Raw genomic sequence first — 22595 nt, 5'->3', positions numbered from 1 at the left:
ATCTAACTCTCCCAATTAGTGTGTGGTTTATGCATTTTGCCACACCATTCTGTTGAGGTGTACCCACTATGGTTCTGTGTCTGACAATGCCCTTTGATTTGTAAAAGTCATCAAACTCAGTAGAACAAAATTCTAATCCATTGTCAGTTCGAAAGGTTTTCAACTTCCTATCAGTATGCCTTTCGACCATAGCCTTCCACTTCTTGAATGTGTCAAACACATCACTCTTATTTCTGATAGTGTATATCCAGACTTTGCAGGAGTAGTCATCAATAAAAGTGAGTAAATATCTAAATCCACCTTTGGATGTAATTGGGGCAGGTCCCCATAGGTCAGAATGAATATAATCTAATATACCAGCTGTCCTATGCACGTATGTAGAAGACTGTACTGCTGAAGCCTATCCAACTATTGTACTACCATCCAAATAGTAAAGGGTCCCACACAGTTTCTCTTTCAATAAAGTCAATACTCCTTTATTGATAGTTATTGATCCTCTACCCCATTTGCCCTCGAAACCTGCACTATCGAAAGCATGTACTGAGAGAAGGTTTCTCTTTAGTTGAGGAATATATCTGACATCGTCCAAAGTCACCACAGTGTTTGCATTAGATTTAATTTGAACTATACTAACACCTTCCACTTTGCAAATGCCATCATCTCCAAAAAGAACGGTGCCCCCCTCACATGATCTAAAAGAAGAGAACCATTCCCTCACTACAGGAATATTCATTTTTCCCGGCGCGTTTTGGAACCTTTACCGACGCTTATTAGCGTCGGCTAAAGTTCCGGCCACGCTAATCGAAGCGTCGCAAAAACGTCGACGATACTTGCGTGGGAAAAATTTTTTCCGACGCTTTTGGAAAGCGTCGTAATATGTTAGTTTTTAGCGACAGATTTTAGCGACGCTTAAAAGCGTCGCTAAAATAATCAAAGCCGACGCTTATAAGCGTCGGCGTTAGCCAATATTTTTTTTTAAAAAATATTTTTCTCACTGGGTGGACCTGGGGAATGGTGGGGAGATGAGTGAACTCCAGAAGGGGATACCGGAAGCAAGTACCCGGCAGGATTCTCTCATCCATGGCCTATGATCAATCGAAACCAAAAAATCACCCAAAAATAAGACGAAAACGAGGACTCCTCCTCCTCTTCTTCGTCTTCGCCTCCCCTGGCCTATGCACGGAGGGGCGAGAGACCCAAACACCAGAAAGAGGGCTTCGGGTTTTCTTTCCTCCAGTATGCCCCAGATCTCCTCCTTTTCCTCCTTTGCCTGGAGTCAAGTTTCTCAAAATAGACAGAAAAATAAATAAACAAGGAGAGGAGAGGAGATCTGAACACCTGGAGCCACGGCCCGCCCCTTCCCGACCACCGCCTGTCCCCGATGGCGTGACACCGGCGCTCCGGCCCCCCTGCATATCCGCTTACTCCTGTCACCCCTGCAACAAAAATAAAGAAGGGGGAGGCGGCGGATCTACTCTTCGGAAATATAACAACCATTCAAAGACAAACTTTTACCCACCTTGCAAGATGATGCCCCAAAACAGCAGCTTGAGCGTCCTGACCACCACTCTCCTCACAGCGAGAAGTCGGTTCGGTATCCTCTGCACCCAAAACAGAAAAGAGTTTTAAGATTACCTCCACACCGGCGGCAATGGAAATGATTCGAAAAAGAAACCCCAGACCTTGAGAGAGAGGGGAATGGCCATCCCCACGATGAAGAGAAAGAAGGGCATCACGAAATCGGCGAGGTTGCAGCCATTCCACGGTGCATGTCCGATCACCGGCCACTCGCCCCCCGCTCCGTCCACCAAGATCATCATCTGCGGAAAATACCAGATCAGAAGGCTGTGCGTCAACCAGAAAGGAATGAAAGGATTCTATACCGTCCGATTTTTTTCGTAGGATTATCTTCGAATTCGGGAAGCGGGAGGGGTGAAGGAGAGGGAGTACCGCGACGGTGAGGCCTCGGAAAATGTCGAGCGAGGCGACGCGCTTCGCCCGGCGGGGCTTCTCGGCCTCGCCGGCGGCGGCGAGGAGGCGGTCGGGGTCCTCGTCAGCGGCGGGGTGGGATCGACGGAGGAGATCTTGGCCGGGGGCCATTTCTTGTTTTAAGGATTGATGTCGGCGCCGGAGGGAGGAGGAGAGGAGAGTGGCTCAGATCCAAGAGAAGGGGGAGGGAAGAGAAGGATTAACGTCGGCGCCGAAGGGAAGAGGAGAGGAGATGATATAAGAGCTAGGGCATCGGGAGGAGTTTTGAGGTATAGAGATGGTTTTGGCCTCCGACGACGCTTATAAGCGTCGTCGTAGATCCCAATTTTCCACAACGCTTAAAAGCGTCGTCAATTGCAAAGCTATACCGACGCTTTCTAGAAGCGTCGGCAGAATTTTGCGCGGGACCAACATTTTCCGACGCTTTTCCCTAGCGTCGGGAAAAAAGCGTCGGGAAATATTACTTTTCCTGTAGTGCCTATGGGGTGTCATATGGAAAGATGCTCTAGAGTCCACAATCCAAGTATCAGGAAGACTAACACTGCAAGCAGCTATAAATACTGCATCATTATCATTACTGTTGTGACCTGCTGATGAAACTGCATTTGTTGCTGAATCTGAGACGGTTCCTTTATCCTTTTGTTCCCTCTCTTTCTTAGACTGTAGGAGTCTACATTCTGATTTCCAGTGGCCTGGCTTCTTACAATAGTGACAAACACCTGATCTTTTGGACCTAGACTTTGATGTAATTTTGGATTTGCTTCTACCTTGTCCACCTTTCTTCTGTTCATCTCTACCTCTAACTATAAGTCCTTGAGCTGGAGTCTGAACCTGATGCTGTAGCTGTACTTTTAATCTAAGCTCATTGGATAACAAAGTAGCTTCTACCTCTTCAAGACTTATTGTCTCTTTTCCATAGAGCATAGTAGTAGTAATATGCTCAAAGGATTTAGGCAATGAGTAGATCAGGATCAAAACCTTGTCTTCTTTATCTACTTCAACACCAATATTTGCTAAATTAAGCAGGAGCTTATTATTGAGTGAAGTCCCTTTTGCCATATGAAATATGTGCAACTTTCCCCTCAAATATAGTCTATTAGTAAGAGATTTTGCCATATATAGACTCTCCAATTTTTTCCATACTCCCTTAGCTGTATCAAGATCCACAACATTGCGTAGGACTTTATCACTCAAGCCCGAAAACAGAGTCCTTAGTGTTCTCTCATTAATCTCTTCTTTGATAGCCTCATTATCTCTTAGGATTGCATCCATACCCTTGAGGGCCTTTGCTACACCCTTTTTAACCAACAAGTATTTCATCTTTACCTTCCATAGTGAGAACTCCCCTGTGCCATCAAATACTGCCACTTCATGCCTTATGATAGTGGAATGAGAAACAGAAGCCGAATTGTTAGCCCTAGATGAATTTTGTTGCCCGACAGAAGCCATAGCTCTGATACCAATTGTTGGGATCATTGGGCACAAGAATAAATCTTTCTGACTTACCAATTAATAGTTATTCTCATTCAGGCATTTCACCAAACACATCACAGGCATAAATTGATAAGCACAAAGAGATAAGATTTACATGGTTCGGCAGCAAGTGCCTACATCCACGGGAAGGAGGAGCAATCCACTATGTCAATCGTCTCAATAGGGTACAAACAAAGCTACATAAAAGCTCAAAATATGGACTGCCAAATGATCACAAGAGGAGGCAACAATAAACCAAATATAAGGCAAAATAACCGATCGGACCAACCCTTCTGCAGCCACAATGATAGATCAAAAGTATAGTATGCAAAGCAACCTTTCTACAGCTCCAATGGTAGATCAAAGGAATATCAAAAATCTTACATTCCCTTCTTTCTTATACTATGAATAGCAAGAACAAATGGCTCACGGAAATAAGAAGCCACAGAGAGGAGTTATGGTAGAAGAAAGAGAGTCCCCAGCGAGCGGAAGAAGACACCTTTTGAAGCCGGAACACCAAGAGCAGAAAACCAAGAGAGAGAGAGAGCAGGGGGCGGCGATCGGGGGTCCTTCCTTAAAACCCTAGAAAGAGTTTTGCTGCCTTATAAAGGAAACCAAGGAACCTGGGTCCCAAAGAACCCAAAAAACCTTAAAAGGGCCTAGCTGAAAGTCACGTGAAAGAAATAACGTATTATGCCCTTTTTGCAAAAAAGTCCTTTTCCAATAGGAATTTGGAGCAAAGTCCAAAAAACTAATCAACACAATGCTTCGAAACTTGTTTATCAAGACAGCAGACATGCTGAATATATTGTTCATGAAATAGGCACGCTTCGTATCTGCAAGGCTTCTGCATCCTGCAACCACGAGTCCAGTGAGAAACAGCAGCTTTTAGGCAATTTAATAAATCAAAAAGAAGTTCTTTGGCATCTCACAATTGCTTTTAAGTTGTTGTCTGTCGAACATCGAAGGGTATTGTAATTGTGCGAAGGCGAATTCCAGTCTTACTACCTCTAGCACAATATCCTTTAGCGAAAAGGGAAATATAATGATTGATCAGGCTCATACACCTGATTTACTATACAAAAATACAAAACAATAGAAATGATTAAGACAAAAAAGAGAAAACAACATAACTACTAGTCCGCCATGCTTAAATTACATATGTATAATTCTCACCTACTGGGACATTTTATTTTCCAAGGAAGGATCAGTAATTCAAGCGATTTGTTGTATGTACATTGCTTCACAACCAGTCCAGCTTTTGATACCCTGCTCCATTAAAAGATTACACAGTGTGATGCAGCAAGTTTTATGAAGGCCATAAAAACGGCAGCATCTTATACACCAAATAAAATTTCTGAAATAATTTCATGCCTTATAACCCTATAAACTACAATTAAAGATCCTTGCATGAAGAAGAAAAATCCATCTCATTAATTATGCGTGGTGGGTGGCAAGCAGAAGGCAGCATGCTGAATTCTGCTGCCCATCCCTGTGAAATACTTTGAATATCAAAGAGAGCCACGTGCTGTGTGATCATGTACACGCAGCATATGCACTAGTGGTAACAAGAAGTACAGATTCAGCTTTGCTGGTTAAGAACATTAGCGACTGAAAAGTTGAGATAATGCTTGTTCACAATTAGGGTTATTAAAAATAATATCACATATGGGCTATATACCTGTGCTTGATCTTCCAATCTCATTGCTTCTAGCAAAAACTTTGAGGTTGGATCATACACTTTCAATAGCAAAAGAAGCAAATAAAAGGTATGAAAACAAAGATGACAATAGATAAATAGAACTCAGAAATCAAATACATATGAACTTTCACCGGCAAAGACATCATCGGTTCCAACAAAGTTGACGAAAAAAGTTCTCCAGTATGACAATCATGATCCAACTGCATGCCTGGATGGAAGTTGTTCGTGAGGTCCTGTTCAAATGCATGTCAATAGTGATTTTAGCGGGAGGCTAATAGAAGCAAAAAATGCTAAATTCTTCTGCTTAAGCTTGTGAAACAATGAGAACTGGACCATCGGTATCTTGCTGTCATCAATCCTTCGTCTGCATGACAACCAGAGAGACTTAGTCTTGACTTTCCTATTTAGTCTCTGTACTCATAATTGTATATTAATGCATTGTTTCCAACTAGTGGTTTTTAGAATTCATGCCGTAGATGGGTAATTGCTTGTGCTATATATGACTGTGCTGGAACCCCAGCTACGAATACACTTGGATGGAAGCCTTCAGAAACAAGGACTTAAAGCTGGTCTGTTGGGCCTGCTAGATCATACAAAAGCAAAAGGAAGGATATAAAAACAAACAGGATGATAGATCAAAAAAATCAAAAGGTGGAAGGATATTTTTCACCAAGCAACCTTTTACTTTTGAGAATAAATTATCACCAAATTTGCCCCCTCTCAAGCAACTAGTAAAGCTATTTTTTCTTCTTAGATTTCACTAGTTGCGGATCTGATAGCGAATTACCTCTCAAAACTTCTTTTTGCATGTCATTATGCTGTTGCTTGACGTTGTTGAAGACGAGACATACTGGCGTTGAAGGAGAATGTGCCAATCCTGTACCGAGATATCAATCTGCTTGTGAAAGAAAAGAAGAAAATTAAGATCAGATAGATATCAGACCACATCATGAAAACAATATCTTATTGGGTTTGGTAAAATTAAGAAATTCGTCCTAATGATGGTATGATACGCACTTCTGTTTGAGCAATTTTAAACTCCAACTGGTATCAGATATCCTCTCTTGAAGGTAAGGTCATGAGATTATGTAGCTGAAAGGATGAGAATGATGCAGAGTATCAAATAGTTGCCAAGTAGTATTGTCACGCCCCGAACCCAGCACCCGGGTCCGGTACGCGACCGGCCGCATGAGCCCTAGAGCAGTGCCCTAAAGATCATGCAAGGCCTATGATTAACAAAAATTCCAATAAATCCACAACTAATTTAATAATTCAAATAGACAAATCCGACATGTCCAAATAAACAAATTGGTTCAATTACAAAGTCTTCAAATGTTCATCGACATCAAAGAAGGATAAACAAACTAACTAACTAATAACTCTGGTACTCGCACTCTGCGCCCATCCCATCCAAATCTATGCATCCTGCAACTCTGGTAAAGAAAAAGAAGAAGAGGGGGTGAGCTTTACAGCCCAGTAAGAATCCCTACACATCCATACCAACACAATAATAATATGAATTCGAAAACCACGACAAATCGATGCACATTTCATGAAATCATAAACAGTTTCCATAAGACTCAAATAATCAATATAATTATGAACATCAAGCATCAATAAAAGTCCATAATTATACATCAAACATCAATGAAAGTCTGGCCACATAAGAATGATATAGTATATATATAGCTTATAAATCACTATGACTATTTTCAATGCTTTTTCTTCCTATTCCATGTTAACTTGATCCAGATCAATTATCTTTCCGACTTTGGGCTACATCCCGGTCACGTTTCCGGCCCGTGACGGGGCAATCGATAGTATCACATTTCCGGCCTGTGATGGGGCAATCGATAGTGTCACATTTCCAGCCTGTGACGGGGCAATCGATAGTATCACATTTCCAGCCTGTGACGGGGCAATCGATAATATCACATTTCCAGCCTGTGATGGGGCAATGAATAATAACGAGATAAGCCCAAAGTCCCTGTTCATTTAATCAATTCACAAACACACATCCATTCCCTTTTCCACTTTATCCGACCTAGACTAACCATGGTCACGTTTCCAGCCCGTGACAGGGCAATCAATATAACATGGTTAGTCCATGCCACCACATCCATAAATCCAATTATGCAGATATAGGTTATACACATACATGCATCCATCATAATTCCAATCACAAGCCAACACGACCAAAATATAATTTAATATAAACTATTTTTTTTGCTTTGTCTGGATCATAGCATATCAAACATATATATAGTGCAAAATATTTATATCATGTAGGATTGGCGTACAAGGAATCTTACCCTTTATTGAAAACTCAGACAACTAATCACCCGCTCTCACGGCGATCTATAAACCGGAACGCACAGAACTCCGCTCAGCGTTCCTCCCGTCCAATAGATTGTTCCCCTACAGAGTCAAATCATCATTAAAATTTACTCAAGACATATGATAATTCAGGACCCCTGTTTAATCCTCTAAAGGGTCCTCTAAAATCTAGCATTTCCAAGACTATGTAGAGCCCTCAAAACAATGAACTCCCCGGAACTAAGTTTAGAGGGAGAGAGGGCCCCATCTAGAGATAAACTAGAGAGAGAGAAGGGGAAAGTAAAGACGAGTGGCTCTCCCTCTCTCTCTCTCTCTCCCTCTCCTTTCTATTCTCCTCGTGGGCATGCTCGTGGCAGTGGCCACCTGTGGCCGGCGACCCCAGCGGTCGACGGCCCCTATCGTGGTGTCGGCCATGCGCCACGCCCGGCGACGGCCGGCCACGCGCCACCCCCTGACGATGGCAGTCGAACGGAAGGAGAACGAGGCAACCGGGCTCCTTGTCTCCAAATCCAACGGCTCGCCGGCCGTGTTCAAGAGGCTTAGAGACCGAAGAAGAAGAAGGAACGACTCACCTTGCCTCCGGCGAGATCCTCCCGACCGGATCGACGGCGATTAGTCCGATCCCTTCCGCAGCAAGTTTAGAACCCCAATCTCCCCTCTTCTTTTCTTTCTTCTTCTTCTTTTTTTTGTGGAAGCCTCTCGGTTGATGCCCTAGGGAGAGGAGGAGATCTCGGCCCGATTGCTAGGGTTTTTATCACCCTAAGATCCTCCTTTCCGGTGGATTCGGGAGGAGGGGAGGTATTTTCGAAACAGGGGAGGGAGGGCATTTCAATCGGGAGACTCCCTCCCCCTTTTTCACGTATTGGGCCGGCCCAAGCCCACCAAAAATGTGGGTCCTTACATTCTCTCTCCCTAAAAAAAAATTTCGTCCTCGAAATTGACATACCTGAGGTTTCAAAAAGCTGTGGGTATTTGACTTTCATCTCTTCTTCGAGCTTCCAAGTAGCCTCTCTTTCCGTATGATTATTCCATTGTACCTTTACAAAAGGAATGGTTCGGTGTCGTAATACCTGATCTTTTCTGTCCACAATTCGTATCGGGAACTCCTCATAGGTCAAATCCTCCTGAAGATGTAATGGCTCATATGCTACCACATGACTCGGATCTGGGACATATTTCTTCAACATTGACACATGAAAAACATTGTGCACACTGGATAAAGTCGGTGGTAGAGCCGATGCCACCTCTCCAACCTTGTCCGAAATCTCAAATAGACCACATACTTAGAGCTCAATTTACCATGAACCCCAAATCTCATCACTCCTCTAGTGGATGACACTCTCAAGAAAACATGATCCCCAATTTAAAATTTCAGTTTTCTCCTCCTATTATCAGCATAACTCTTTTGACGACTCTAAGCTGTACGAAGTCGTTCTCTGATCACTTGTGTTGCCCAAGGTGACAAGCCAAGAGGGGGGGGGGGTGAATTGGTTTCTTTTAAATTTAAACTATCTTACTCAAGTCAAATAGATGGTTAGTAAGCTTAAACAAATCACAATACAAACAACAAGAAGTATAGTGGTTCGGTGCTCTCCTTAGCACCTACGTCCACTCCCCAAGCGACCCCTTGGGAATTCACTATAATCCCGCGGATTACAGTTGGATTGTTTTCCGGGCTCACAATCCAAAAACCTTTGTTGGTTTTACGGGCTCACCAACGAACCTTTACACTTTAGTTTTCCGGGTTCACCAAAAACCTTTGTTGATTTTACGGGCTCACCAACGAACCTTTACAATTGGTTTTCCGGGTTCACCAATCAACCTACGTTGGTTTTACGGGCTTACCAACAACCTATGTTGGTTTTACGGGCTCACCAACGAACCTTTACAATTGGTTTTCCGGGTTCACCAATCAATCTATTCCGTTGGTTTTGCGGGCTAACCAACCAACCTTTACAAGTAGTTTAATAAACAAAGGAAGAAGATTTAAACTCCTAGATGAACAAATATAACAATATAATCTACAAAGAAGAGTTTAGAGAATATTTATCGCTTGATGTGACTTCTCTCTTCTTTGTCAAGGATGCTTCACTCTTCAAGGGTGGATGGAGCTCTTGATGACTCTTTGAATCTGCTCAACCACTTTCTTTTGATTCTTGAATGAAGCACTTGGATGAAGCTTGCCTTGCTAGGGTTCTCTCTTGAATGCACTTGATGTATTTTCCCAAAGCTTGCTTCCTCTGATGAATACTCCCTCTTAAATACTTCTCCAACCTCCAAATAGTCCTTCCTGACCGTTGGATTGAAGAAACTAGCCGTTTATAGCCGTTGGGAGTCCAAAAAGCACTTCTGCACAACTAGCCGTTATGCTTCAGCCCGTGTTTGGGTCGGCTCAACCTGTCCTTGGGTCGACCCAACTTTCACTTGGGTCGACTCAAACATTCCTTGGGTCGACCCTCTCAGAAAACACAGAAACTTGAAATTTAGCCTTCCTTCCCTTGGGTCGACCCAACCTTTCTTTGGGTCGACTCAAAGTTCACTTGGGTCGACTCAACTTCTTCTTGGGTCGACCCTCTCAGTAATTCCAGAGAACCATTTTCTGTCTTCTTTTCTGTCTTGCCTTTGGGTCGACCCTCTCAGGGTTTGGGTCGACTCAAGCTTGGGTCGACTCAACCACTGTTTGGGTCGACCCTCTCAGTAAATCCAGAGAACATATTTCTTTCATGTTTTGAGGATCTTGATCCTTGGGTCGACTCATGCTTTCCTTGGGTCGACCCAACTCACTGTTCATCTGTGCCAATTTTGCAGAATGACTTCTTGATGTGCCGGGGTCGACCCAATCATCTTTTGGGTCGACTCAATCCGCACTTTGCTGCATCTCAATGTTAGATTCATTCAAATGAACAATGAAATATATCTATGTCAATTCATACAAATATACTGAGAGTAATGGACTTATAAATGAAGTATTGATTTAACTTATAACATACTCTAGATAATTGCTTGTTAATCATCAAAATAACACTATCATCCTCAATCTCCCCCTTTTTGATGATTACAAAATAAAGAGTATGAGCCTATTGTTATTTGACTTTAAAATCAGTTTTTGAAAGGGCTTAACTTGCTGAATTTCAGCTTTTCATATATAAGAGTGAAATCTCCCCCTATATCATTTAAATGTTGCCAATTTGACTTTTTGAATTGCTCCCCCTTTCATTTATAATTCATTAGCGATGAAACTTCAAAAATTTGAGATAAAATATGAGTTTCAGATTATGTATCGGGGTGCGAGAGGTGCGTGCCAAATTCTGAAATTATATGTGCCAAATTATGAAATTTGATAGAAATTTTTGATTTGATGATTTTCATTGTTACAAATTGCTCCCCCTTAGATGTATAAGCTTTCTTATATGATTTTCAATTTGTTTGCCCAATTATTTCTCTTTTCTTGCATAAGTTCTTATTTCTTTTTCTTTACTTCTCCTTTCTTTAACTTTCTTTACTTTTACTATTATCAATCTTTCTTTACTTACTCTAAAGATATCTTTACTTCTCCCCTTTTTGTTACTTTATCTAATCTACACAAAATCTTTACTTCTCATTTCTTTAACTTTCTTTACTTTTACTATTATCAATCTTTCTTTACTTACTCTAAAGATATCTTTACTTCTCCCCTTTTTGTTACTTTATCTAATCTACACAAAATCTTTACTTCTCCCCTAAGATCTTTACTTCTCCTAAAATAGATACTCTAACTTTACTTCTCCCCCTTTTTGTTATCATCAAAAAGATACATGGGAAAAGATGCAATAAATAGCAAACATTCAAACTTCATTGATCAAAATAGGAACATTTGAGTACATTCATGTCCAAAAACAAAAACAGATACAATGTTCCTTAATCAAAGTTTAAAGATACATGATCAACACAAAATACATATGAGAACTAGATACATATCCTAGGCTCTAAACAAAATCGTGAGACTCTCCCGGATCGCTTGGCTACGGCTCTCTTGGGTCCCATTTCTCCAAGATCTTGAAGTAATCTACTGTTTGGAGATGATTGGAGAAGATTTGAGAGTGGGGAATAGGGTTTTCGGAAGAGGACAAAGGGTAAACAGTGCCCTAGATAGCTCACGGGTCCCCCTTTTAACAGTGGGGTCCCGATGTTGGGTCGACTCAAGAATTTTCTTGGGTCGACTCAACGTTGGGTCGACTCTATTCTGGGTTGGGTCGACCCAAGTTCAGAAATTTTCCTTTCTCTTCCTTTTCGCTTCTAAAATTTTTTTTCTTGCTTCCAATCCTTACAAATTCTTTCTGGGACAATGATACATGAGTAAGAAATCTATAGATTACAAGTTTGACTCATGTTTCATGGGTTTTTAGAAATGGGAGGAATGTATCATGAGACTGCTTGCTCCCTTTTATATCTCTTCAATAAAAAGGATCACATATGCCTAATTTCCTCCTTAGCGTGCAGAATCTATCTTCACTCAAGGGTTTTGTGAATATGTCGGCTAATTGTTTTTCAGTGCATATATGCTCAATACATATGTTTCCATTTTGCACATGATCCCTAATAAAATGATATCTTATTTCTATGTGTTTGGCTTTAGGAATGAGATATTTAGGATGTAAGCCAGAAGTGATCTCTAAATGTAGATTCTAAAGATAGTTTTGAAATCAAGTGTAGATGGAATCCTTTTCAAGTTATTTCAAGGAGTATCAAGAATAATATTCAAAGAAAGCACGAATGAAAATCCAATACCCTTTTTTTTTAATATATTAAGTATATAGCAACATGAGAGCAATCTAATTAATTTTTAGAGTATAGTATAAGAGCAGATAAAGATCAAAACTTATATACTCGAAAAACATAAGATTATGTTGAATCCTTAATTCTTAATGACTTCAAAGTTCTTTCATGATATAAAAGTATTGGAGCATTGTTGCCCAAGGTGACAAGCCAAGAGGGGGGGGGGGGGGTGAATTGGTTTCTTCTAAATTTTGGTGCTTTAAACGTTTTCTTAATTAAGTGCGGTGGACGCTTTCTTAAGCTATTTGAGTGAGTTAAACTAACGCAAGAGTAGAAGATGATGCAAGAGTAAATGAAAACACAAGCACAACACAAACACAACAATATATAGTGGTTCGGTGCTCTCCTTAGCACCTACGTCCACTCCCCAAGCGTCCCCTTGGGAATTCACTATAATCTCGCGGATTACAGTTGGATTGTTTTTCGGGCTCACAATCCAAAAACCTTTGTTGGTTTTTCTACATATACTTCCTCCTCAATAATACCATTTAAGAATGCACTCTTCACATCCATTTGATATAATTTAAAATCCATGAAACATGCAAATGCCAGAAGCAATCTGATAGCCTCTAATCTAGCTACAGGAGCAAATGTCTCATCAAAATCTATTCCTTCTTCTTGATTGTATCCCTTAGCTACAAGTCTAGCCTTATTCCTTATAACTAATCCATTTTCATCTAATTTATTTCTAAATACCCATTTTGTTCCAATTACTGAATTATGCTTTGGTCTTTCAGTTAATGCCCATACATTACTTCTTTTAAATTGATTTAATTCCTCTTGCATGGCATTTATCCAGTTAGTATCTTTTTCAGCCTCTTCATAAGTTTTAGGTTCTAATTGTGAAACGAAAGCAAGATAATCATTTAAATTTCTAAGAGATGATCGAGTTCTTACCCCTTGAGATGGATCACCAATGATTAAATCTTTAGGATGTCCATGTGCATACCTCCATTCTTTTGGCACGTCTTGGGGTTGTGGTGGCACGCAATCATCTCCCTTATCTTGATTTGGCACGTCATCAATTTTCAACTTTTCAAAGTCGATAATTCCTGTATCATCATCAATAGTATTTTCTTTCCTAGCAGACTCACTATCAGACTCATCAAATATAATATTGACTGACTCTTCTACTACTAAGGTTCTTTTGTTGAATACTCTGTATGCCTTGCTAGATGTGGAGTATCCTAAGAAGATACCTTCATCTGACTTGGCATCAAATTTACTTAAGTCCTCCTTGCCATTATTTAAGATAAAACATCTACATCCAAACACTTTAAAATATTTTGCAGTTGGTTTCTTATTCTTCCAAAGTTCATAAGGAGTTTTCTTAGTTATAGGTCGTATTAAAACTCGATTTAGAATATGGCAAGAGGTGTTTATAGCTTCAGCCCAAAAGTACTTTGGAAGATTTGACTCGCACAACATTGTGCGTGCCATTTCTGCCAATGTCCTATTTTTTCTTTCAACAACCCCATTTTGTTGAGGCGTTCTAGGTGCTGAAAATTGATGTGATATTCCATTTTTAGTGCAAAATTTCTCGAAGTGTTGATTTTCAAATTCAGTACCATGATCACTTCGAATGGCTACTAAGGTGAGTTTCTTTTCATTTATGATTTTATTATATAGTTTCAAAAATTCTGAAAATGCTTCATTCTTATGTGCCAAAAATGAAACCCATGTATACCTTGAAAAATCATCAACAATAACTAGTCCATATTTCTTTCCTCCTAGACTTGTAGTTCTAGTAGGTCCAAATAAATCGATGTGTATGAGTTCAAATGGTCTAGTTGTTGATACTACGTTTTTCGATTTGAAAGATGACTTAGTTTGTTTTCCCAATGAACATGGTCCACATATTTTGTCCTTTTCAAAAATTAATTTTGGCACATCCTTTATTAATTCCTTCTTAACTAGTTTTGATATTAATTCCATACTAGCATGTCCTAATCTTCGATGCCAAAGCCAACTAGTTTCAATTTTCTTTTCTTCATTAGTAATTAAGCATAAACCATTTTTCTTGCCTAACTCATGAAGATCTACTAAGTAAATATTTCTTTGCCTTTGTCCTACAAGTACAATGCTATTATCTTTAGGATTTGTGATTATGCATACAGATGCTTCAAATGTAACTTTAAATCCTTTATCACAAAATTGACTTATGCTAAGAAGGTTATGTTTCAAACCCTTAACTAATAAAACATTTTCTATAAAAATAGATGGAGCAATGAAAATTTTACCCTTTCCAATGATATACCCTTTACCATTGTCTCCATAGGTCACTACTCCACCTTTCTTTGGTTCCAAGGTGACAAATTGATCTTCGGCACCGGTCATGTGTCTTGAACAGCCACTATCTAGATACCATCGTTTTTTCATTTTATCAGCTGCAAGACACACCTGCAATCAAGATCAAGAAGAACCTTTAGGTACCCAAGCTAAGTTGGGTCCTTTAGGGTTAGTACTCCATGTTCCTTTTGGAACCCAAACTTTCTTGAATTTTATCTTTTGATTATTACTTGATCTGTTTTGACTAGACTTTCTAAAATTACATTCATATGCTCTATGTCCTATCTTATTACAACAATAACAAGTAATATTTTCCCTTTTAGCTTTCACAAAAATATTCTTTAAGAGTTTTTGTTTCCTATTTGTTCTATACCCTAAACCGGCCTTATCATATACAGCTTTTTGGCTATCAAGAATCAAGTTTAATTTGGTAGAACTAAGAGTAAATCTATCTACCAAAGATTTATATTTTTCAGCATCTTCTTTTAGCTTGACATTTTCAGCAATTAGATTTTTGGTTTCATTTTCAAGTTTCCTACTTAATGTTTCATAGTTATGAGACAGTTTTATCTTATCTTTAATGAGAGATTGATTTTCTTCTTTTAGAGCTTTATTTTTATTAATTACTTTCTTATGTTCTTCCGTGAGTTCTAAGAATGCATCATGCAATTCATCAACAGTAAAATCATAGTCAAGTTCAGAATCTACCTCATCGTCATTGGCCATATGACATATTTGGGCCGTGTCTTGATGATCTTCGTCCTCCGAACTTGATTCCTCACTTTCACTCCAATCGGCCATAAAATTCTTCTTTTTCAACTTTCTTGCCATCCTCTTCAAATCTGGGCAATCTATCTTATAATGCCCGGGTTTGTTACACTCATAGCAAATGGGAGTCTCCTTTTCTTTTTCCTTATCCTTAACCTTTTCTTTGCTTGAGTTACCTTTAAGAAAGGGTTTCTTTTTATGGAACTTATTCTTACCTCTCATGAATCTTCTGAATTTTCTCCCAAGCACTGCCATCCCTTCTTCATCAATATCTTCATCATCATCTGAATCTTCCGATTCAGTTTGTTGTCTAGGGGTGGTAGTCTTTAGGGCAATGGGTTTTCTTCTCTTGACCTCATCTTCTGAATTTTGCCTCATTGTCAACTCATGGGTCATGAGAGATCCTAGGAGCTCCTCTAACTGCAGTGTGTTGAGGTCCTTTGCCTCTTGAATAGCGGTTACCTTGGCCTCCCAATTCCTTGGTAGAGACCTGAGAATTTTACGCACCAAATCAGAGTTAGAATAAGACTTTCCTAAACTTTTAAGCCCATTTATAATATTAGTAAAACGAGTAAACATATCAGTTATGGACTCAGTAGATTCCATTTTAAACAGTTCATACTTGTGTACTAATATGTTTATCTTGGACTCCTTAACTTGATTGGTCCCTTCATGTGTGACCTCAAGTCTATCCCAAATTTCTTTGGCGGTGGTGCAAGTGGATATTCTATTAAATTCATTTACATCTAAAGAGCAGTAAAGTGTATTTACAGCTTTTGCATTTAACTGTGCTAATCTTCTATCACTTTCATTCCAATCCATTTCTGGTTTGGGTATGATAGTGCCATCTATGTTAAGTGTGGGTATGTGAGGTCCTCTAGTGATGATTTGCCACAGTTCATAGTCCGAAGCTTGAATGAATATCCTCATTCTAGCTTTCCAATATGTGTAGTTTGTGCCATTAAATAGAGGTGGTCTATTTGTGGATTGCCCCTCACTCATTGCACATCCCACTTGGGTTGTCATGATCTTTAACTCTTGATTGTTAGATCAATGAGCACTATTAGAGCACCTCGCTCTGATACCACTTGTTGCCCAAGGTGACAAGCCAAGAGGGGGGGGGGGGTGAATTGGTTTCTTCTAAATTTTGGTGCTTTAAACGTTTTCTTAATTAAGTGCGGTGGACGCTTTCTTAAGCTATTTGAGTGAGTTAAACTAACGCAAGAGTAGAAGATGATGCAAGAGTAAATGAAAACACAAGCACAACACAAACACAACAATATATAGTGGTTCGGTGCTCTCCTTAGCACCTACGTCCACTCCCCAAGCGTCCCCTTGGGAATTCACTATAATCTCGCGGATTACAGTTGGATTGTTTTTCGGGCTCACAATCCAAAAACCTTTGTTGGTTTTACGGGCTCACCAACGAACCTATACACTTTGGTTTTCCGGGTTCACCAAAAACCTTTGTTGGTTTTACGGGCTCACCAACGAACCTATACACTTTGGTTTTCCGGGTTCACCAAAAACTTTTGTTGGTTTTGCGGGCTCACCAACGAACCTTTACAAAGTGTTTAATAACAAAAGGAAAGATTCAAACTCCTAAATGAGCATATGAAACAATATAAGCTACAAGGAAGAGTTAGAAAGTATTTATCGCTTTGAAGTCGCTTTGCTCTTCTTTGTCAAGGATGCTTCACTCTTTAAGGGGGATGGAGCTCTTGATGCCTCTTTGAATCTGCTCAATCTCTTTCTTTGATTCTTGAATGAAGCTCTTGATGAAGAAGATTAGGGCACTTTTGTATTCTTGGGTACTCTTTGATATTCAACTCAAAAGTTGTTCTCTCTGATGAATAGTGCCCCTTTAAATAGCTTCCCACCTTCTTAGGACAAGTCCCAATGGTTAGATTTGAAAAACTAGCCGTTACTCACCTTGGGAAGGACAAAAAGTACAGTTGCAGAACTAGCCGTTACTGTTCAGCCCGTGTTTGGGTCGGCTCAACCTGTCCTTGGGTCGACCCAACTTTGCCTTGGGTCGACTCAAACATTCCTTGGGTCGACCCTCTCAGAAACCACAGAAACTTCAATTTCAGCCTTCCTTCCCATGGGTCGACCCAACCATTCTTTGGGTCGACTCAAAGTCCACTTGGGTCGACTCAACTTCTTCTTGGGTCGACCCTCTCAGTAATTCCAGAGAACCAATTTCTGTCTGTCTTTCTGTCTTGCCTTTGGGTCGACCCTCTCAGGGTTTGGGTCGACTCAAGCTTGGGTCGACTCAACCACTGTTTGGGTCGACCCTCTCAGTAAATCCAGAGAGCATTCTTCAGTTGTGTTTTTGAGGTTCTTCAAGGTTGGGTCGACTCATGCTTACCTTGGGTCGACCCAACTCACTGTTCATTTGTGCCATTTTTGCAGGAGTGTGCCAAATGATTTCTTGATGTGCCGGGGTTGACCCAATCCACACTTTGCTGCATTCTCAAGGTTAGATTCATTCAAATGAACAAGGTCATGTATCTATTTTCAATTAACCAAATATACTGAGAGTAATGAACTTATAAATGAAGTATCAATTTAACTTATAGCATACTCTAGATAATTGCTTGTTAATCATCAAAATAACACTATCATCCTCAATCTCCCCCTTTTTGATGATTACAAAATAAAGAGTATAAGTCTATTGATACTTGTCTTTAAAATCAGTTTATAAAAGGGATTAAATTGCTGAATTTCAGCTTTTCATATATACTTGTGAAATCTCCCCCTATATCATTCAAATGTTGCCAATTTGACTTTTTGAATTGCTCCCCCTTTCATTTATAATTCATTAGCAATGAAACTTCAAAAATTGGAGATAAACTCTGAGTTTCAGGTTATGTATCGGGGTGCGAGAGGTGCGTGCCAAATTCTGAATTTATATGTGCCAAATTCTGAACTTTGATGGAAATTTTTGATTTAGTCAATTTCATTGTTACAAATTGCTCCCCCTTAGATGTATAAGCTTTCTTATATGATTTTCAATTTGTTTGCCCATTTATTTCTCTTTTCTTTACATAACTTTTATCTTTATTTCTCCCCTTTTGTTATATTTCTTTACTTCTCCCAAAATTAATACTCTTTCTTTACTTCTTAAATAAAATACTCTTTCTTTACTTAAATTGAATACTCTTTCTTTTCTTAATACTCTTTCTTTTCTTAAATACTCTTTCTTTTCTTCTCTCCCTTTTTGTTATCATCAAAAATATATATATGGGAAAAGATGCAATAAATAATAAACTTCAAACTTCATTGATCAAAATAGGAACATTTTCATACATTCATGTCAAAAACAAAGACAGATACAATGTTCCTTAATCAAGATTTAAAGATACATAAGATAAAAACAAGATACATAAGAGAAAAGCAAGATACATGTGAGAACTAGATATCTAGCCTAGGCTCTAAACATAGACGCTAAGATCAGCCTAGGGGGAATCTAATGGCTGGGATCTAGTCCTCATCCTCCTAGCATACGTGGCGAGGGGAGGTCGAGCCTGGTGAGACTGTGTCTGGCGTGGAGCACGATGAGCGGGATGACTCTGTGCCGATATTTCTGACTCAGCAGCCTGTGGCACAGACGGTCCATGTGTCTCTCTCTCTCCGGAGTGCTCCTATCTGCTGCCTCAGATCACTGATCTCAGCAGACATGACATCCAACCGGGCGTCCAATCGGCTCGTGAGCCCGTCAGTAATAGTCCTCGCCTGAGCTGTCATGAGCTCTGTCATCCTGCTCCAGAAGTCATCCGTATCTGTCGAAGGAGCGGATGACGATGGTCCAGCCTCTGAGGGTACAGTAGGATGATCCATAGGCTCCTCATCCTCATCCTCTGGTGCCTCTCCCTCTGGTGCCTCACCCTGAATGCCTGCACCGGTGTGAATCCACTGCCCGTTCACTTTCGCATATCCCATGCGTATGAGTGTCCGTGCAGTGTACGTGTCCGTGTGATGCAGACTCTTGGATGCCTCCTCCTCAAGAGGTAAACCATGCTGACGGAAGATCAATGTAAGTATCATACCATAAGGTAGTGATACCCTGTTGCTGCACATCACCTTCCTCATCTGCCTTAATATCATAGCCGGAAGATTTAGAGGAGTCCCCCGAATCATACACTCCATAACTGCTAGATCTCGCTCTGAGATGAGATCAAATCTCCCGGTCTTCGGAAATAAAATCCTATTTATCATATTGAGCAATAACCTCATCTCAGCGGAAAGAGAACTAGCTATTACCTTCTGAGAAAAATCGAAGTTCTCGTTTTCCATGATCAATTGCAGAGCTCTCATTTTGTCTTCTGGCCTCTCCGGAGTGGCTCCTATGCAGGGTAGGTGTAGTAACTCACTCAAGCTCTCCTCGGACACACGGATCCGAACCCCTCGAACTTCCGACACAAGCCCTCCCATACCAGTCTTGAGGAAGGCATAGAACTCTTGTACCAACCCGGGGTAGATGACCACATCTAGGGAGCAAAGATACTCCCAACCTTGTCTTTGGATCCATTCCCAAATCTGAAACCCTTCTTGATTGAAAAACTCCGAATGGATCCTTCTCCCGGTAGTAACCGGCCTCCCCGCAAATCTTGCAAGGATCACTGAGGGAGAAGGAGGAGGAGGGACCTCCGCACGTGCCTCACGTCTTGGAGACACGGGAGAAGGCTCGGTAGGGTGCCTTTCCTCTGGTTGGACCCGGGTCACTCTTCCGGATCTCTTGGCTACGGCTCGTTTGGGTCCCATTTCTCCAAGATCCTTAGGAAATCTACTGTTTGGAGGAGTTTAGTGGAGATTGGAGAGTGGGAGCTAGTCTTTTCGGAAGAAGACAAAGGGCAAACAGTGCCCTAGATGTGCTCTCGGGCCCCCTTTTAACAGTGGGGTCCCGACGTTGGGTCGACTCAAGATTTTTCTTGGGTCGACTCAACGTTGGGTCGACCCATGTTCTGGGTTGGGTCGACCCAAGTGCAGAAATTTTCTTTTCTCTTCCTTTTTGCTTCTAAAAAGTTTTTCTTGCTTCCAATCCTTATAAACTCTTTATGGAACAATGATACATGAGTAAGAAATCTATAGATAACAAATTTGACTCATGTTTCATGGGATTTTTGAAATTAGAGGAATGTATCATGAGACTACTATCTCCCTTTTATATTTCTTTAATAAAAAGGATCACATATGCCTAATTCCCTCCTGAGCATACAGAATCTATCTTCACTCAATGGTTTGGTAAATATGTCGGCCAATTGTTTTTCCGTGCATATATGCTCAATACATACATTTCCATTTTGCACATGATCCCTAATAAAATGGTACCTTATTTCTATGTGTTTGGCTTTAGAGTGCTGAACTGGATTTTTAGTGAGATTGATAGCACTAGTATTATCACACTTAATAGGAATATTATCTAGTTTGACTCCATAGTCCTCTAGTTGTTGCTTGAGCCATAATACTTGAGCACAACAACTACCAGCAGCTATGTATTCAGCTTCAGCTGTGGATAGTGCCACTGAGTTCTGCTTCTTACTAAACCATGATACTAAGTTATTTTCTAAGAATTGACATGTGCCACTTGTGCTCTTCCTATCTAACTTGCATCCAGCAAAGTCAGCATCTGAATATGCAAGCAAATCTAGACAGGAGTCTCTCGAGTACCATAATCCAATGGTGGTAGTTCCTCTTAAGTATCTAAGGATTCTCTTAACAGCACTTAAATGTGACTCCTTAGGATCCGATTGGTATCTAGCACATATCTCTACACTGAATACAATGTCGGGTCTACTAGCAGTAAGATAGAGCAAGGATCCAATTAGTCCTCTATAGAGCTTAATATCAACACTTTTTCCTTTTTCATCTTTGTCTAGCTTACTAATAGGATTCATTGGAGTGCCAATTCCCTTATGATTTTCATTCCCAAACTTCTTCAGTATTTCCTTTGTATACTTAGTTTGATGAATAAAAATGCCTTCTTTGGTTTGTTTGATTTGTAATCCTAGAAAGAAGCTTAGTTCTCCCATCAAACTCATCTCAAATTCTCCATGCATTAAATCAGCGAATTCTTTGCATAGAGTATCATTAGTGGCACCAAAGATTATGTCATCTACATATATTTGCACCACTAATAGATTTTTGTCCTTTCTTTTGATGAATAAAGTTTTATCTACATTTCCTCTACAAAAATCATTTTCAAGCAGAAATTTACTTAGTCGATCATACCAAGCCCTAGGTGCTTGCTTGAATCCATATAATGCCTTATGTAGTTTAAACACATGATTTGGCAATTCATGATTTTCAAATCCTGGAGGTTGTTCTACATATACTTCCTCCTCAATAATACCATTTAAGAATGCACTCTTCACATCCATTTGATATAATTTAAAATCCATGAAACATGCAAATGCCAGAAGCAATCTGATAGCCTCTAATCTAGCTACAGGAGCAAATGTCTCATCAAAATCTATTCCTTCTTCTTGATTGTATCCCTTAGCTACAAGTCTAGCCTTATTCCTTATAACTAATCCATTTTCATCTAATTTATTTCTAAATACCCATTTTGTTCCAATTACTGAATTATGCTTTGGTCTTTCAGTTAATGCCCATACATTACTTCTTTTAAATTGATTTAATTCCTCTTGCATGGCATTTATCCAGTTAGTATCTTTTTCAGCCTCTTCATAAGTTTTAGGTTCTAATTGTGAAACGAAAGCAAGATAATCATTTAAATTTCTAAGAGATGATCGAGTTCTTACCCCTTGAGATGGATCACCAATGATTAAATCTTTAGGATGTCCATGTGCATACCTCCATTCTTTTGGCACGTCTTGGGGTTGTGGTGGCACGCAATCATCTCCCTTATCTTGATTTGGCACGTCATCAATTTTCAACTTTTCAAAGTCGATAATTCCTGTATCATCATCAATAGTATTTTCTTTCCTAGCAGACTCACTATCAGACTCATCAAATATAATATTGACTGACTCTTCTACTACTAAGGTTCTTTTGTTGAATACTCTGTATGCCTTGCTAGATGTGGAGTATCCTAAGAAGATACCTTCATCTGACTTGGCATCAAATTTACTTAAGTCCTCCTTGCCATTATTTAAGATAAAACATCTACATCCAAACACTTTAAAATATTTTGCAGTTGGTTTCTTATTCTTCCAAAGTTCATAAGGAGTTTTCTTAGTTATAGGTCGTATTAAAA

General features: G+C 39.9%; 2 protein-coding genes and 1 long non-coding RNA gene across 6 annotated transcripts in view; all 3 read right to left on the bottom strand.

The window, feature by feature from the left end:
- Positions 1 to 1388: 1388 nt before the first annotated feature.
- On the bottom strand, positions 1389 to 2100 carry LOC103697864 (heparan-alpha-glucosaminide N-acetyltransferase-like). Its single transcript, XM_008779807.2, has 3 exons — positions 1951 to 2100; positions 1683 to 1820; positions 1389 to 1601 (listed from the first exon to the last, which is right to left on the bottom strand). Exons 1-3 carry the CDS (start codon positions 2098 to 2100, stop codon positions 1512 to 1514), a joined length of 378 nt encoding a protein of 125 aa, XP_008778029.2. The 3' UTR covers positions 1389 to 1511.
- A 2136-nt stretch (positions 2101 to 4236) lies between these two features.
- Positions 4237 to 5223, bottom strand: LOC120107291. The gene is made up of 4 exons (XR_005509160.1): positions 5144 to 5223; positions 4639 to 4731; positions 4395 to 4537; positions 4237 to 4316 (listed from the first exon to the last, which is right to left on the bottom strand). It is a non-coding gene; the product is annotated as an uncharacterized LOC120107291 (long non-coding RNA).
- Positions 5224 to 5638: 415 nt separating this feature from the next.
- LOC108510807 (putative disease resistance RPP13-like protein 1) overlaps positions 5639 to 22595 on the bottom strand; it is a 45806-nt gene continuing 28849 nt past the window's right edge. For 3 of the 4 annotated variants that reach the window (XM_039120499.1, XM_039120496.1, XM_039120498.1), the window contains one exon: positions 5639 to 5744. The gene's annotated coding sequence lies outside the window, so the exon portion shown is untranslated. Of the gene's footprint in view, positions 5748 to 22595 lie in introns of all 4 variants that reach the window. The other variant, XM_039120497.1, reaches the window with a different exon arrangement.

This window comes from Phoenix dactylifera, unplaced genomic scaffold, assembly GCF_009389715.1.
Source record: "Phoenix dactylifera cultivar Barhee BC4 unplaced genomic scaffold, palm_55x_up_171113_PBpolish2nd_filt_p 000819F, whole genome shotgun sequence".
Taxonomy (NCBI): Eukaryota; Viridiplantae; Streptophyta; class Magnoliopsida; order Arecales; family Arecaceae; genus Phoenix; species Phoenix dactylifera.
Note: the sequence above shows the minus strand (reverse complement) of the source record. Positions and strands in the feature narration are given on the sequence as shown.